Here is a 14,124-nt window from a genome sequence, read left to right as displayed (position 1 = left end):
ACTAGACGGGATATTAACGATCGTAGCGTGGACTTTGGAAACGCAGGTAGGTGTGTATATAGGTACCCTCTATTCGAAATCAGGAAGAAACAGCGCGAACGCTCACCTCTGTGCCATTTGTCTGTCTGACGTGTTCGTCAATAGGTCAGCGAGTCGTGTGTGCGTCCGACTTCGCTATGGAGGAGCAGCGTGATACAGTGCCGTTTTTGACTGCGGAAGGAACGTCAGGCAGTGAAATTCATGCTCCAACTTCTGCTGTGTGTGGAGAACACAGTGTGTCACCTGCGCGTGTGTTTGCATAGAATAAAAGATTTCGAGAAGTCAGGTGTCATTGAGGGCAACAGGCGGCCACGAGAAATTCATTGCATTACCCCGTCTGTCGTTGCTGCGGTGGATACTGCTGTCAGAAATGACAGATAGGTTGGGCATCAGTCACTCTTCGCAAGCCATGACGACAGAGCATAAGAAGTTCAGGAAAATGTGTGTCCAGTGGATTCCCCACAGCCTGACGGAGGAGAAAGAGTTGAACAGAATAAATCACTGCAGCACCTGGAACGGTATCGCGATGAAGGTTTTTTACCGCCCCGTATCACTGCGGAAGATGAAACATGGTGGCATCGTTTTGAGCCGGAGAGCAAGGGTTAGGGCCAACGATGGAAGCACATGGATTCACCTTCACCGAAAAATTCCAAAGGCGTGCAAGCTATCTCGAGGAAAGTCATGATGACCTTTTTCTTTGACTGCAAGAGCACGCTGTTCAATGTCTTTGTGGAACACGGTGTCACAGTTAACGCACAGCCGTAGGTTAACTCTTCGCAGAAATTGAAGCGACCTGCTAAGTCCAAACGCCCGTGAATGTTGACGGACGGCATTATTCTGTTGCAGGATAATGCCCGTCCACATGTTGCCAAGGTTATTCCGTCTACGCTGCAGAACTTTCGCTGGGAAGCCCTTACACATCCGCCATACAGTCACGACCTGTCCCTACGCGATTTCTGTATGCTTGGGTCCCTTAAGATAGGCATGTGTGCACGTCGATTTGCTTCGGACGAAGAGCTGCACGCCTGGGTGCAATCATGGTTCCTGAGGCGACGGCAAACATTTTTTCATGGAGGAATTGACCGTCTTCTCTCACTGTTGAGCTATGGTGATTACTGTTGAAATGATAAAGGTTACTCACTTTTTCTATCTATCTCGTTTTCATTTGACAGCCCCTTACAGTAATATTGATATGTCCAGGACGCTATTCATTTCCTTTATTTAACAGAAAGAAGCACATTCTAGCAATGCCTACCAACAACCCTATGTCCTGCGTAGATGTCTAATATGTGAACTCAAATTATACCACACTTTCTTTCTAGCGGCAGAAGTCGGTGGCTGGTGACAAAACGTACGCTAATTCTGATCAACTGAGGATTGTGATACAACTCGTCGCCTTCGACGAATGGCGTCATATTTTAGTCATACATACTCGTTTATTCATTTATTTATTTTTTGAGGCGTAGATAATATACCCGGTTATCTTCTGTGGTAAAGCGTCATAATCGTAAAAGAAATAAATGAATGTGTTATTAAGAGAGAGAGAGATATTGTGTACGCTTCTTGTCGCTTGTGGTATGTTGAATCAGCTATGTACACATTTTGAATTACACCTTCGTCTGATAGTGACGCGTTCCAACTGCTATTAACTCTATATATAGTTCATTCGTATCCTTTATTACGTAGATCAACTGAATAATAGGATACTAGTACTAGCGGAAGCGTCATACGTAACACTGGCAGTTTGTACCTCAGTTGAAGTACAAAGGTCGCATCATATTCTTCAGTTGACCTATATCGGGCAACTAAAGTGCAGGATACAAATTTAACGTCGCTTGTTTCGCCTTCGCCAGCAATAGTATCCTATTATTCAATTAATACTAGTACTAGTGAAGGCGAAAAAACTGACATAAGTATAGAATATAAACTATATATGTCTACTGAGGTATTTCATGCCAATGTTCCGTGTGTGTGGGTGTTTTTTTTTTTTTTTTTTTTTTTTTTTTTTTTTTTTTTTTTTTTGCATCATCTGTGGTAACTTGTGACGTCGTTTTTGAAAGCCAAGGGGTTGTATCCCATTCTTCTGCATTTCCACTAATTCTATGCTTAGAATAGAAATGCACCCGTACTCATTTTGAAGTTTTCTAGCCACTCCAAGCCAACGAAATATTGCAGTGCAACAGTGTTCCACCAACGATCACCTCACTCTTCTCACAATTTTCGTGATAGAGTTGCTTGTAATGAGAGTTTCACATACACTGAATGTATCAAATAAAATTTTTAAATAGCTAATGTATAATCTTGTCACTCCTCATCCCTTTAATTAAAGATATTATGAAGAGACGAAAAAAGGGCCGCACATTTAGTGCGCTGATATCAGTAGCATAGCTCCGCATTTAATTGCCATCACGGATTGCGCTGTTATGTGGAGAAGCCGCAGCACTAGAAGAAATGAAGGAAGATTCGTGGTGCAGGGCTTGACAGTTCGTGGTGCCTGGCACAGGGGTCGTCGCACACCTTCACAATAATTCTCTATCCTTCCACTCACGAAAAGTCCGTGGGGAGAAACCAACACTTGAATCCTTCTGTACGAGCGCTGATTTCTCTGATTTCAATATGATGATCGTTGCCTCCTACGTAGGTTGGCGCCAATAAAACATTTTCGGATTCATAAGTAGGCAGAAAGCCACATGACTAAATAACTGCATGATTACAAGGTTGCAGGATAGATCGGCAAGCACGTCAACTAAACAACCTTGTATTTACTCAAAACACAATAACAGCACACTAGGTTATGGCAGAGGCTGGATTTCGTATCAGATAGTGAAACCATTAGTTAGCTGGAGGTGATGTTTTGAGGAAGGACACAAACCTGGCTAGGTTCAGTTGAAGCCAATGAACGTAAAACTTCCGTTTGGAGTGAGATACTGGCAGAAGTAAAGCTGTGAGGACGGATTGGTAGTCATGTCTGGATAGCTCAGTCGTTCTACCGAAACTACTTTCTGGTCAAAATGGACTACTCGTGAGTCTTTCCGCAAAAATTTAACCACGAATCACGTCTCGAGTGGAAATGACGTCAGTGATAAATTGAAATCAATTGAATGTGGTGCACTAACATCGGAAACTACCCTATTCCTAATCACCTCTTTCTTATTACTGTGATGTATTTTGTGTTTATTTGTCGTGTTAATCCTTCTGTTGTTTGCTTTGTTTTCGTGACAGATTTTAAAGGTTGTAAGAGAGCCTGGTATTTTTCCTTTTAGTGTTCTACCCCAAGAGGGACGAAACATAAGAGACAAAAATTATGATTTACAGTACCTGGACAAAGAAGAAAGTTACTGTGTATGAATTAGAACGTAAACAGACAAACCTTTATTAATGGAAAACCTTCCAACAGAAAGATCTATTTAACTAGAAAAGTAACTTTCGATGTTATTTAGCTCTTAGAAATAAAACAAAATACGAAGGATAAAATAGAGACGCACTATCCGCTGCTTTCTAAATACTGTGTGATGTGATCGTGTATATTTCCTCACGCAAATGAGTGTAGATGTTTTGTTATGTGTGGAGAATTTACCGTAGACGACATTTCTCAAGAAAATGCACGATGAATTTTCTCTGTCATTAATAAACTCTCTTATCAGTTCTTCTTAAATTCTGTTACTGTATTTAGAATTTTTCATAAAAGGGATGGTCCATCATAACCTTCTTGAATCATTCTGAGGTGGTGTATTGACTGTTGATGGTTTATGTTCTCCAGGCAAGTCACATTCGTCGTGAATAGTGTTAGTTCGCCAGAGACATTTCTTGTTGCTTTTGGAGCCCTGGCAATTGTAGCCCTGTCTCGCGGATCATAACGTGGCTGGCGACTTTAATGAGACTTCACAACTTTGTTCAGTGCGCCGGTGCAGCAAATCGATCGTTGTCCGTCGATAAACGTTGCGTCATTTGCCTAGAGTTCCGGAAATCCAAAGAGCGCGTGTGTTCTTGCACAGGCTGCGAGTGAGACTTCGCGCAACGCCACAGCATCCCCAAAGACGAGACGGAAGAGCGATTCGGAGCAAATTTGTGTTGTGGGTTCTCCGTGGAGCAGCGCCACTTGTCAAGCTGCTGGTGACTGCCCAGTAAACGAGACGCGACCCCGCCGCCGCCGCTGGCGCGTTCGAATTACGGGCGGCAGCTGTCGCGGAGCCGCCACAAAGGCCCCCCTCGCCGCTTCCGTTGGAAACCCGTTCCCCGCAGCGCGCGGGCCGGAAGAGCGGAAGACGCAGCTGCCAGCCACTACTACCTGTGCCAGCTCCGTTGCCACTGCCCTGTAGAGCCGCTTCGTATTGCAACACGCGAGCCGTGGAGACGAAGTCCTAGGTGTCCGTTTCTGCTGTTACGTCGGGAGAAGTAACTTCATCTTTCAAGACAACGGCGCATTGAATATATAAGAAAAATTTACTATTTGTTATAATTAGGTATCAGTTAATGACTTCGTCGTTAAAAAGCCTTCAGATCGTTAAGATAAACACTGATGTGACAAAAGTCATGGGATGCCTTCTAACATCGTGTCGGCCCTCCTCCTGCACGGCTTAGGGCAGCCATTGAACGTGGCATGGACTCAACTAATCGTTGGAAGTTCCCTGCAGAAATATTGAGCCGTGCTACCTCTATAGGGGTCCACAATTGCGGAAGTGTTGCCGGTGCAGGATTTTGTGCACGAACTGACGTCTCGATCGTGTCCCAAAAACGATCGATGGCGTTCATATCGGACGAGCTGGATAGCCAAATCATTCCTTCAATGTGTCCAGAATGTTCTTCAAACCAGCCGCGAACAACTGTCGCCTGGTGTATCATCATCCATAAAAATTCCGTCGTTGTTTGGGAACATAAAGACCATGAATGGCTGCAAATGGTCTCCAAGTAGCCGAAGATAACTATTTCCAGTCAATGATCGGTCCAATTGGGCCAGAGGACCCGGTCCATTCCATATAAACGCAGCCCATAACATTATAGAGCCACCACCAGCTAGCACCGTGCTTTGTTGACAACTTGAATCCATGGCTTCGTGTGGTCTGTGCCACACTCGAACCCTACCATCAGCTCTTACGTACTGAAATCGGGACTCTTCTGACTAGGCTATGATTTTCCAGTCGTCTAGAGTCCAATCGATATGGTCACGAAGTCAGGAGAGGCACTGCAGGCGATGTGGTGCTGTTAGTAAAGACACTCGCGTCGGCTGTCCGCTGCCATAACTCATTCACGCCAAATTTTGCAGCGCCATCCTAACGGATACGTTCGTCGTTCGTCCCCCGTTGAAATGAAATGTTGTGTGGCGATGGCCTCCCGTCGGGTTGACCGGTCTCCTGGTGCAAGTCTTTTTAGTCGACGCCTCTTCGGCGACTTGAGTGTAGATGATGATGATGATGATGATGATGATGATGATGATGATGATGAAGACAACACAACACCCATTCCATGAGAGGATTAAGTGTCCGATCCAGCGGGGAATCGAACCCGGGCCCCTTGGCATGGTAGTCTGCCACCCACCTATCGAGGCGGACATCGACAGTGTTGCTTTCTGTCAACACTGCTAACTCTACGCAAACGTCGTTCTTCTCGGTCGTTAAGCGAAGACCGTCGGCCACTGCGTTGTCCATGATGAGAGGTAATGCCTGAAATGTGGTATCCTCGCCCCACTCTTGACACTGTGGCTCTTGGAATATTGCATTCCGCAACGATTTTCGACATGGTATGTCCCATGCGCTTAGCCCCAACTACCATTCCGCGTTCAAAGTCTGTTAACTCTCGTCGTGCGGCCATAATCGCCTTCGTAAAAAGACACTGCTCCGCCAGTGCACTGATTATCCCCATTTTTGTTGGCCCTAGACGCCTATTACGCGAGCGACTTCCTCGTCTCTGGGGAAATGGCACTACTATAGCGGCCTTGGCGCGTCCGAGTAATTCCTAAGTAACCCCCTCTCACCAGTGGTTGTTTCCGGTCACACGTTGGCGCTAAAATTGCGTCTGTTGAGAAACCTTCTGATGCTCTGTTTGGCACTTTCGAAACAGAGTAACAGAATTGAGGAAGCATCAATAACAACAGAGTTTAGTGATGATCAAAGTGAAATTCATAGCCGATGTTCTCGACAAAGGTGTGTTAAATTCTATATGGTGGTAAGAACTGAAAGGCCAGGGAAAATGTCGTTAAGACATTCCAAAATATCATTTATTAGCTAGATAAAACGTGTAAACAATATTTACAAGACAATAAACGCCCATTTTTTTACTTTTTTATATCTTGTTTTCTCTGTAACTGCCAGATACCATCGAAAATTATTTTTTGCGTTCAGTGGAAACGACTTATTCGTTGTTCAGACATTTTTCGTGAAGTAAAATTGATCTAATCACTTTCTTATTTATCCACAATGTAGATTTTCTTTGTCCAGGATTTGTAAAATTGAAATACCTCGTTGCTTTAGGATAGTTGGTCTGTCTTGTGGGGTTCGAAGTGGGGAAAATGAGGGGCCGCTCAATAAGTAATGCAACACATTTGTTTTCTGAAAGCACTTCGGTTTTGTTTAAGATTCCAATACATGTTATTATTCCCCACTCTTTCGGCTACAAAAATCTATTTTTCAAGATGATCTCCGTTCAATGCGACAGCCTTACCTCACCTTACTGGGAGAGCCCGTATGTCCGTATGGTACCACACTTCTGGCCGACGTCAGAGCCACTGTCTTACTGTATAACTAACCTCCCCATTATCTACATACTGCGTCCTTCATTGGGCCAAACAAATGGGAATTGGAAGGAGCATGATCCAGGTTGGAGGGTGGAAAAATTCCAATGAAATTTTGTGAGCTCTTTTGTTGTCATGGAGAAGGAGAGTCTCAAATGCATTTTTGTGGCGATGAACACACTGTGAAGTACCTTGAATGAGAGTGTCGGCAAGTTTCAACATTGCAGAACTCTCAGCTGTGTGCGACCGGTCGGCGCACGTGGAATCTGACAGGCTCGTGCAGACTAGTTGCGGTGACAGACGACCCCGCCCAACGACTTATCGTGCTTTTGTTCACTGCCGTGTCTCGGTAGGCATTCTACAACCGCTTGTGAATATCTGCGATGCTCTGGATTTCCACAAAAAAAAAAATCGGTGACAGCTCTCAACTTCGAACGCACCTCCGTTACAGACGCCGTTTCGGAGGCTACGTAGAGCGCCGACACCTGTCGAAATTCTATGAAAATATCGGGGCTGAAGCGGGAATATCACACGATGCTCCGTAACAAATTCTGCATTTTTCGACCAAAAATAGGCAGAGAGAGAATTTTTGTTGCATTACTTATTGAATGCCTCTGTGTCCTTTGTAATGCGTCACTGTCCTTCGCAGTGCGTCACGAAAACAAAATAAAAGTTATGAACACAATCACAAGCATACAGATCCATTACTGTAACGCGACTGAGAACGGCTAGAATAGATTGGTATTCAATGTTAGCAGACGATGACGCCGCTGTTCACTGTTTCTGCGCACGTGTAGTTTACAGCCTACTATGGATTCTATAACTCATTAGTCAGTTGATGAACTGAATCACTGCCCCACTCGCGACGTAGTTGAAGGTTGAGTTGAGCGTACACGTGACGTACAACAACAACGAGTAGTTGAATTTGACCAGAAAGTAGCTCGAGTAGAACGAGTTTTACTTAATGCGTCAGGTTCACTATAGACTGATATAAATTATTTCATATTTGACAACTAACAAGCTGGGCTGCTGCCACTAGCAGTACACCAGAGTATAGCACTGTAGGCTCCCACGCCGGCCGTTGTGGCCGAGCGGTTCTAGGCGCTACAGTCTGGAACCACGCGACCGCTAGGTTCGCAGGTTCGAATCCTGCTTCGGGCATGGGTGTGTGTTAAGTCCCTTAGTGCTCAGAGCCATTTGAACCATTTGTAGGCTCCCATTGAAGTCCACTTCCGCTTCTCATAACGTTGTGCCGACAGTTATGTACGAAAGTTTTCCAGATCGAAAATTTCGTATATTAAAAAAAACTAAACTCCAGCTGTAAGGGGGGCGATCAAAAAATTTCCGTTTAAGGGCTTTGCTGCAGCATATATGCTCTGATGTAGGGGTGTATAGACACTGATATATAGTTAGTGCTTCTCTCTGTTATGCTCTCTTGCTGACTAAAAGTTTATTCACACACGACCATGAATGGACAGGGCAGTGACAGGCCAGTACAAAGGGGAGCTAGATGTGGCCCAATTTCTCTGTCCATGTAAGTAGCATACACAGTTAAGATTCCTTATGACATGTTTTCGGTGGCCGTTTTTATGGGGTGTCATCCTTCGCCTTTATGAAGGCTTCAGTTCTACGGGTACACTTTCAGTGAGGCCTCTGATTGTCTCTGGAGGAATGGTCAGCCATTCTTCTTCAAAAGCCAAAATCAGAAAAGATACTGACGTTGGATGCAGAGGTATCCAGCAAAGTTGACATTGTAACTCATCACAGAAATGTTAAGTTTGGTTCAAGCCTGAGCTCTTGGCAGGGCAGTCCATTCCAGGATTTTATTGCCCACAAACCGTTGCTTTATGATAGGATGCATTGTCATGATGACACCAATCTCTACTGTACACAATGCTGTAAAATGTGTTCATATCCTTCCACATTTCGCATTTTCTGGAGCACTAGAGGGGGATAACACCTTAACTGTGAAATACATCCCCATACTCTTAACACCACCAACTTCTTACTTCACTGTTTGCATTGCACATGATGGCAGATAACATTCTCCAGATATTTACCATACCCAGACCCTTCCATTAGATTGCCACAGGGTACAGTGTGATTCATCTCTCGAAATTACTCGCTCCAGTTGTCCAATGTCTTCAACAGAAATTTGTGGGTTATTGAGAAGCTGCTTGACCCTTGTACCCCATTGTTTTGAACTCCCTAAACATGATCACCGGGCTGACTGGACTGCTGGCAACACTTCTGAATGAACGAGTGATTCCTTCCACAGATTTTGTTATTTTTTACAACCACTATCTGCAATACTAGACAGTCCCTGTCCATCAGTACATGAAATCTGTCTGGTCTTGGTTTAGCCCTGGTTGTTCCTTCGCATTTCCTTTTCACAATCGCATTGCCAACAGTTGACTTGGACAGCTTTAGAAGGGTGAAATGTCCCTGATGGATTTTTTACTCTAGTGACATACCAACCCACCTACACATTTGAAGTTACTGAGCTCTCCTAACTGATCAGTTTGCTAGTACTGTTCCTCTACTCATAACACAATACTTCCAGCCTCCTTTTATAGTGACGGGTCTGCCTCTTGTTATGTGTAGTATTCAGTTCTACAGTACATAGAGGCCTGCAGATACTTTTGATCATATAATGTGTAGTCAGTTACATAACTGAGATATTGCTGTCTGAATTGGGAAAAGCATTGGTACAGTGCCTTATCTCCCACTGTTTATATTTCACCAAATCAATCCATAACAGTGTCCAGTCAGTGCATTCAACTATTGTTAAACTGCTGAACTTGTGTACCTGAGCAGTTGCTCAGACACTGATTGTGAGCTGTGCCTTTTGTAGGCATGGAGCTGTGCCTCGTTGATCATTATTGACAGCACACACTGTATGATATGTAGACACTTGAAGTTCTGCATCTCTTTTTGTGGTGCAATAATCATGTGATAAACTTATTGTGTACTATTTGTCACTTTCAATTTTGGTGTCCCGAAGCTTTAATCACATTGTTGGTACACTGGCAAAGCTTTTGTGTAATATTACATTTTTTCTTGGGCCTTGTTCACTAACGAAAAACAAGGCAATGAACAGACAAGAAATGGTAAATATTCTTCTCTTTCAACAACAAAATTTGGAAGCATGACCTAGGCCTTGCAATGGGATTTCCTCTTCGTGGCCTAACAACTGAAATATTTCTCAAGCGTGTAATGAATAAGAGTCTTCAAACTAAAAGAGAGCATCACAAGCACAGTTAAATTCTGTAAGAGATGTCTGGATGACACCACATATTGTTTTATGTCACAAATGATGAAGTAACAAACCCTTTTAATAAATTCAGTAGCATGCATAAAGATATCTAATTCACCCTTGAGTATGAGGAGAATACGACCATACCTTTTCTTGACATGAAATTATGAAACAGGACCAACAGGTATCTTTTAGTGTTCGCAGTAAATCTGCTGGTTAAGACATCGCTGTACCAGACTCTTCTACATGCCTCCACCTCCCACAAAAAAACTATGAGGATCAGTGGCATACAAATTCTCCAGATTTCCACTTCAGCATACAGAACTCCAACAAGAAACAGAGACAATAAAATTTAGCACAATAAAAAATGGATTTGATCCTTCACTCACAAATACTGTGTCACAACAGATAAAAAATACACTGAACAAACAACAGCAAACTACACTCATAGCTGACAGTTCCCTAGCAGTTACATACAGAAAAATACCATATCTTGCCATAATGTCTGATAAATTAGCTAGTTTATTTGAAAACATAGAGGGAAAAATTAGCTTAAGGAGCACCAACAACCTAGTTAGGAAACTTAAATCAGAAGATAAAACTGTGAGGCATTTATGAAATTAACTGTAGCCAATGCAACGAATATTATTTAGGCCAGACTAGCAGAAATTTCACAATTTGATTTAAAGAACATTCAGACTGCTTCAAACTGGAGAAATACAACAAATCAGATGTAGCAACACTCATTGTAGTCAAAGGCCACCCTTCGAAAATTGTGGACAGCCTCAAAATTTTGCGCAAAAGCAAATGACGTAAAGAATAGCTGTTATGGAAAAAATGGAAATACTTATTCGCAGCACAAAAAGATACAGGCAATATTCTTAATGAGATAATTGAATTCAAAAACTCAATTCTTCAGTAACTTAAGTCAGTTCTGATGCAACAGACTTAAGACACTTCAGTGTGAAATGAATGACGACCAGTCAGTCAGTATTGAGGATGTCACTGTAAAGAAATGATAGTCATATGCATCTGCACACTGCAAGGCCACATTATTGAAATGTGTAATGTTAACAGTTATGTAGGAAATTTTTGTGCAGAGAAATATGTCCAAGTCAGTTTCAGACTAAGTGGTGCGAAAGTGTAATGTCAGTCAACAGCTTTGCCAATGTACCAGTGATACAAATGAAGCTTTGCAACTCTAAAATTTTATATGGACACTTGACACATTGAAAGTGTATCACAGGATTATTGGATTATTGCACATAACTAATGCAAAACCATCTGCATCCCACAAAGGCCGTGTCAGATGAGGCACAGCTCCACACCAGGAAAAGAAACCACAGGGCACAAATTTTGGGCATCCTTCATCCCTCCCCCCAGATACCCCAATAGCCACTTTGTTAGTAGAACAGTCAGCAAATAAGTATTCTATATTAACATTTAATTAAAATGTATTTCAAAGTAACAAACATCTGTAAACATAAACACCTGATTATGGGAAAAAAGTTGTTGAAACATGTTTTAACATGTTAAATTGAACATGAAATAATAATGATGATAATAGTAATGATAATAATGATGATAATAATAATATACAGAAGATAACAGGAGAAAAAAATTGAAAAATACATCCAACTGGCTTAGGAAGTCAAGGACATGTGGCATCAGGATAAAGTTGACATTATACCAATTATACTATCAACTGCAGGAGTCATACCACACAATATCCACTGGTACATAACGCAATACAGCTACATCGAAAAAAAAAAAAAAAAATATATATATATATATATATATATATATATATATATATATATATATATATATATATATATATATATATATATATATAAACTACAGAAATCTGTAGTTATTGATACATGTTCAAATACCCAAAAGTTCCTAAATGCAATATAACATATACCGTACAGTTAGTAGGAAGCCACGCTTGATCATGGTCCACGTCACTTTCCATTTTTAATGAGACATAACGTCTGAGAAAGGAAAGAAATAATAATAATAATTGTCTTTAGTTGCTCGATACACTATTTTCACCCTGACTATATGTGAATTACAGTTTTCAGCTTAAACATGTGTTTTTCTCCAAATTATTACTTGGGGACACGATGCACTCCGTATGATCACTGTGGTACTTGTGTGATAATGCTAAACATATTCTTGGTATTGGATTTTTTTAAATTACTTTGTGATTTGACATAATTAGCAAACATGCAGTCCTACTTACACAGGTATTTTTGTTTTGTCACACACTAACTCTGTGTGTCCCCATTGTAAGCTTTCTTTTGGTCTTCAGAAATAAAATCATTAATGTTACATGAAATAAAGGTAGCATATTATTATTTGAATTTCTTTTTGACTCCTAGTATAACTGACGTCTAGAATTTAGGGGTATAATGTATTAAAGTGTATCATACCGTGTTGTGACAGGTGTGGTGTGCCTCTGTCAATGCTGAGCCCACAGACGACACCACTGCTGCATTTGCAACCACCCCAGGCGACGCCTGTACCTGCACCAGTGCCACCTATGTCGCCAGTAGTGGATGTTGAGACAGAGATGAGCACTGCCCCTGTGCTGCCACTGACTTCACCACCACCACCTCTGCCTCCGCCCACCATCGCAACCAATGGTGGCCATAGTGTTGTCTCTCCATCGTCTAGTGACCCTGATACACATTCATCTGCAAGCTCGAGCAGTTCTAGTAGTGGTGAAGATGACGACGATGATGATGATGAGCAGCCGTCTGCTTTGGGTAAGATTACATCTGTTGTTAAATAGTAACATCAATACATGGTTGGATTCATTGACATAAACAGTTTTGTAATGACGGGATAAAGATTATTAGTGTAGTGTTTTTGAAGAAAGTGATTATTGAGATTTGCAGAAAATGGTGATTACAATGAAGCTTTCAATTGCGCAGTAAGATGGTGCATCACAGTGAGATTTCTCTTAATCTGTGGTACAAGTTCTTTTTCTCCTCCACATACTATTCTTCAGATTTTGAGGTAATATTGTTTGTGTGAACTGGATTATACTGTAAATTTGACAAATTATCTGCCTCAATCAATTTATTTCAGTTTTTGGAAATGGTAGGATTGGAAATGTATGCATTTTTGAATATAAGCATTGCTAATTTCAGCTAGGGATCAATGACAGAGATTACTCAACAGCACTTAAATTTAATGGAGAATACTTTTTCGCAATTTAAAATGAAATACTTCAACGTAATTACTATACAGGGAATTAGTCTAACATTCTCACTATGGCCATGACCATTGCAATTTAAAAGCAGACCGTGACTAAATATAATCCACCTTAATTTCTTGACAGTCTTAACAGAAGTAAAAAAGAGAAATGAGTGTGATAGTTTAGTTACATATTTACAAATTAAAAGAGCCAGTGATTGCATACTCCAGGCCTGCAAAGACAAGTAACTGTGTGCAGTATCGGGGATAATTCAATTGCAAACACTACCGTGCAACTTACCAGATAACCCACCTCCAGAAATTGTGTTCAGCAGTGTTCCAGATGCAGAACTTTCTGCTGGATAGTTTATTTCAGTATTAATAAGATCATGTTTAACACATGTTGTGCTGCTAAGAAGATTCCTAAAAGTGGGAATCCAAATCATTGTTGACACATTTCTGCGTACTGTTAAGTTTCTGCACTGTGTGATGTTGGTAGACTGTGTGCAGAAATAGCAAAAAATTTCATGCAGTTCATGAAATTGAAATATTTACTGAATTGTTGTGGAGACATTGCTAGTTCTCTCTACTAAATTTATATTTTGTTGTGCTGGAGGAGATAAAGGTTGTTTTAATGGTTAAATTTGTTCCCATAATTACAAACCTCGCTCTGTTCACAGATGACATGCTGGTGCCACAACCAGAGCAAAGCCCGGGCCGGCCACCCTCCAGTGCTTCAGCCCCAGCAGCTACTACTGCTGCTCTCTCTGACGCTGTCACAGCTGTGGCACCTAATGAGGAGACCAATAACAACCGCAGCTGGGGTCTGGCAAATTTCCTTCATGCTCAGCAAGATAGATCACTGCAGGTAGGAGCTGGTTTGCTTTTGTCTCCT

The 14,124-nt window shown here is 41.8% G+C and overlaps 1 protein-coding gene across 1 annotated transcript in view; it reads left to right on the top strand.

Annotated features, from left to right (window-relative positions):
- Window positions 1-14,124, top strand: part of LOC124623024 (AF4/FMR2 family member lilli) — a 411,438-nt gene that overhangs the window by 379,763 nt on the left and 17,551 nt on the right. Inside the window, exons 11-12 of the mRNA XM_047148815.1 lie at window positions 12,474-12,796; window positions 13,910-14,097. Coding sequence (XP_047004771.1) covers window positions 12,474-12,796; window positions 13,910-14,097 — 511 coding nt within the window. The remainder of the gene's footprint in view (window positions 1-12,473; window positions 12,797-13,909; window positions 14,098-14,124) is intronic.

This window comes from Schistocerca americana, chromosome 7 (genome assembly GCF_021461395.2).
Source record: "Schistocerca americana isolate TAMUIC-IGC-003095 chromosome 7, iqSchAmer2.1, whole genome shotgun sequence".
In the NCBI taxonomy this organism is placed as follows: Eukaryota; Metazoa; Arthropoda; class Insecta; order Orthoptera; family Acrididae; genus Schistocerca; species Schistocerca americana.
This window is presented reverse-complemented; position numbering and strand designations above follow the sequence as displayed.